Source organism: Penaeus japonicus, unplaced genomic scaffold, assembly GCF_977035675.1.
Source record: "Penaeus japonicus unplaced genomic scaffold, GWHDUDI00000001_assembly GWHDUDI00000019, whole genome shotgun sequence".
NCBI lineage: Eukaryota > Metazoa > Arthropoda > Malacostraca > Decapoda > Penaeidae > Penaeus > Penaeus japonicus.
The window spans coordinates 17012543-17016944 of NW_028234421.1; the positions used below are offsets into that span (position 1 = coordinate 17012543).

The 4402-nt window shown below is 26.3% G+C and overlaps 1 protein-coding gene across 1 annotated transcript in view; it reads right to left on the reverse strand.

The window, feature by feature from the left end:
- LOC122264124 (uncharacterized) overlaps window positions 1–1950 on the reverse strand; it is a 170400-nt gene extending 168450 nt beyond the window's left edge. Inside the window, exons 1-2 of the mRNA XM_086547456.1 lie at window positions 1866–1950; window positions 1237–1456 (exon numbers count right to left, since the gene is read on the reverse strand). Coding sequence (XP_086403582.1) covers window positions 1237–1321 — 85 coding nt within the window. The 5' untranslated portion in view covers window positions 1322–1456; window positions 1866–1950. The remainder of the gene's footprint in view (window positions 1–1236; window positions 1457–1865) is intronic.
- Between the last annotated feature and the right edge of the window lie 2452 nt (window positions 1951–4402).

Sequence of the window (4402 nt, forward strand, 5' to 3'; positions counted from 1 at the left end):
GATAGATAGATAGATAGATAGATAGACAGAGTAGATAGATAGATTCAATATATAACATAGATATATGTTTTATATATAGATATATATAAATATATAATATATAATATATAAAATAGAAATATAGATATAATATATATATATAGTGTTTATATCTATAATATATATATATATATATATACTATATATATATATTATTATGTATGGTGTATGTATGTATGTTTGAGAGTATATATATAGAATTATATATACAAGACATACATACATACATACACATACATACATAATAATATATATAATATATAATATATATTTTTATATATATATAGATAGTATAATATGTATTATGTATGGATGTATGTGTATGTATGTATGTTGTAATATGTATATATATATATATATATAGATATATATATTTATATATGATATATATATATATATATATATATAATATATATTCATGTGTGGGATATATATATATAATATATATATATATATATAAATATATTTAGATAGACATATGTATGTATGTACGTATGTATGTAAGATAAATCTATTTTATAATTATCTATATATATATATATATATATATATATATATATACATGCATTCATATGTTTATCTATTCATATATCTATTTACCAATCTATCTGTGTGTGGGGGGGGGGGGCATTTAAAAGCATTTATAAAGTAAGAAGTCTTGATGTAACATCCGCACAAGATGTCCTATTTCGAGTACTCTCCTCCCTTGTTCCCTTTTGTCTTCAGGGTGCATACACCACCGTGTCTTTTGTGCTGGACGGGCAGTCAAAAGCCTTATAGTACACACACGCAGACACACAAGGCAAAGGGGCGGCCTCGCCTCAGCAGGCACGAGCACGAAGTCATCATAAGGTCTGCGTCACACTGTTCGCTTTTTCCTTTGCCTTCATCTAGTTTTCCGTAAATATCCTTTTCTTTGAATTGATATATCGTGAAAAGGATCGCATTGCATAAAACTCCATATTGTATTTTTCAGTTACTAATATATTTTCCTAATTTTGTTTGTATTTCAGTTTCCTTTATAATTAAGTAATTAATTAGCTCTTCCTCTCTAGCACCACTCTTCCCCAACCACCGACTACAATAAATCTTAGGGAAATTACCTAATTAGGAAAGCAAAATAAATACCTATAATCCAGTAATTATTCCTATCAGCCTACAATGGCCTCCGGCACTTGAACTTGACCCGGTCCTCACCTGGTTTAATGGCAGCTCCGGTGACTCGTATTTCCGTGGAAGCTAGTATAAGGATGATGAGCTCTACGAGCGAGTGGCGGCCCATCTGGTCGGGTTACACGTGGTCACTTTAATCAAACTTACAAAACTTTATAACTTGGGAAGCTTCCTTCTTATCGGCGTGTTTTTATTCTTGAGCTTAACATTATTTTGAATTTCGAAAAACAGTTTGGCGCTCATTCTGTAAATAAACGAAAATAGAAATGTAGAAAAAAAATATAGTCAAGAAAAAATGTAATTGGCTTTTCCTTTCATATCTTTCCTAAGAGTTCATATACGGCTAGAGGCCAAGAGGATATCGACTATAGTCGGTTATCAAGACAAAAGCATCAAACACAAATCCAATTTCACTCGACGATAATGCCACATTCATAGTAATTCCAGGGAAAAAAACGTGTGCCGTTACGGGGTCTGATTCCCTGAAAATAGAATCCGATCATCCACTTCACATTCATTATCAAACATTTCTCATGAATCGGAAGTAATAAACCTTAAGCAAGGATTCCTTTTATCAAATAAAATTCGAACGAAGATTATTACATTCCAAAATACCTATTACTAAAATTTCTGAACTTTTTATCTCTAGTCACATTTAGTCCGAGAGGGAGACTCAGTGAGCGCGGAACAGAGAGAGCAGCAGAGACGTCCGACCTCCACCACGTCTACAGGTATACTGACTTTCCCTTCCCCTCGCTCCTCGTTCTCCCTTCACGGAGGCTGCGAGGGGAGCATAGGGGGGGCGTGGTCATCTCTTCATACTTGTCGTGGGGGCGTGGGGGTGAAAGGGGAAGGGTTTGTGTTTGTTAAGGATAAGGTTTCATTAATATTTGTAATTTAATGGCGGAAGATGCATTACGGCTCGCAAGCGTCCTTAATCTGGGGGCTCACACTTAACGGCTATTTTCTATTCTGATTTATATCTAACATCTCAGACGCATATCATATTTTTAATAAAAGTGATCCATTAAATACTATGGTAGTCTCGACCTTTTCTAAGTAGCACCTATCAAAAATATATTAATATATTTATATTCAAAATGTATATATATGAATAGATATATAACTATAATATATATATATATATATATATTATAATATATCTATAGTATATAAGTTGTGTGTTGTTGTGTGTGTGTGTGTGTGTGTGTGTGTGTGTGAGTGTGTGTGGTTAAATAATATAATATATAAAAGATATATTTATATATATATATATATATATAATATAAATATATATATATATATATATATACATATAAATATATATATATATATATATTATATATATGTATATATATAATACTATATATTTAACCCACACACACTCAAACACACACACACACACACACACACACACACACACACACACACACACACATATATATATATAATATATATATTAAAATAAAATATAATATATATTAATTGATATATATATATATATATATTACACAATATATAATATATATATTATATATATATATATATATATATATATATATATATATAGATTATAGTATGTGTTGTGCGTTGTGTGTGTGTGGGTGTGTGTGTGTATATACATATATATATACATATATATCATATATTTATATATAATATATATATAATATATATAGATAATATATGTCTATATAATATATATGTATAAGTGTGTGTGTGTGTGTATGTATATATAAATATATTTATCATAATATATAGAATAGAATTATATATATATAATTTTAATATATATCATATATATATATATATATATTTTATATATATATATATATATATGTATATATATATTATTATAGATATATATATATAAAATTGTATATAATAATATTTATAAATATATATATTATAATATATGTATGCATAGATATATTACATGTCTATATATATATATAATATAAATATATATATGAGATTTTTATATAAATTATAACTATATATATTATACTATTATTATAGATGAATAGATAGATAGATAATATTTATATATATAGATAATATATATATATATATTATATTATATAAACTCTCCTCTCTATCGTGAGCGTACACACACACACACCACACACACACAAACATATATATATATAATATATGAGTATATATATATATTATACTATATATATATAAATATATATATACATAATATATACAGATATACATATACATATATGATATATATATATATATCTATTATATATATATATATATATATATATATAATATATATGTATATATATATAATATATATATATAAATATATATATTTATAATTTATATATATACATATGTTTGTGTGTGTGTGTGACAACACACACACGCAAGAATATTTATATATATATATATATATAATATTATAATATATAAATATATCTATAATATAGATTAATAATATTCATCTATATCTTTATCTTTTCAAATCTCTTTCTCTTCTCGTTCTCTATTCTCTCTCCTCTCTCTCTCTCACTCCTGCTCTCTCTCTTTCTCTCCTCTCTCTCTTCCTCTCTCGCTCTCTTCTCATCATCTCTCTCTCTCTCTCTCTAACATATATAAACATAGTTTCATAGCGCAAATGTAGAAGAAAGTAGAATGCGACTGAATATTACTCACTGCAAGAGATTATCAGAACGCGTTTCAACGAGGTCTTTCTCATTAATACATGTATATATTTATATGATAAATAATATATATATATATATATATATATATAATATATATATATATATATATATATATATATATAATAATACATATATAAACATACACACACACATCTATCTATATATATATTATAATATAAATATATCATATATATATATATAAATTATATAATATATATTTGTATTTATATATATACATACATATATATATATGTATATATATATTATAATATACATATATATAATAATATATATACATAATATATAAATATATATATATAGAATATATATATATGTGTGTGTGTGTGTGTGTGTGTGTGTATGTGTGTGTGTGTATGTGTGTGTGTGTGTGTGTGTGTGTGTGTGTGTGAGTATGTGTGTGTGTGTGTAAGTACGTGTGTGTGTGTGTGTGTGTGTGTGTGTGTGTGTGTGTGTGTGTGTGTATGTGCGTGTGTGTGTGTGTGTGTGAG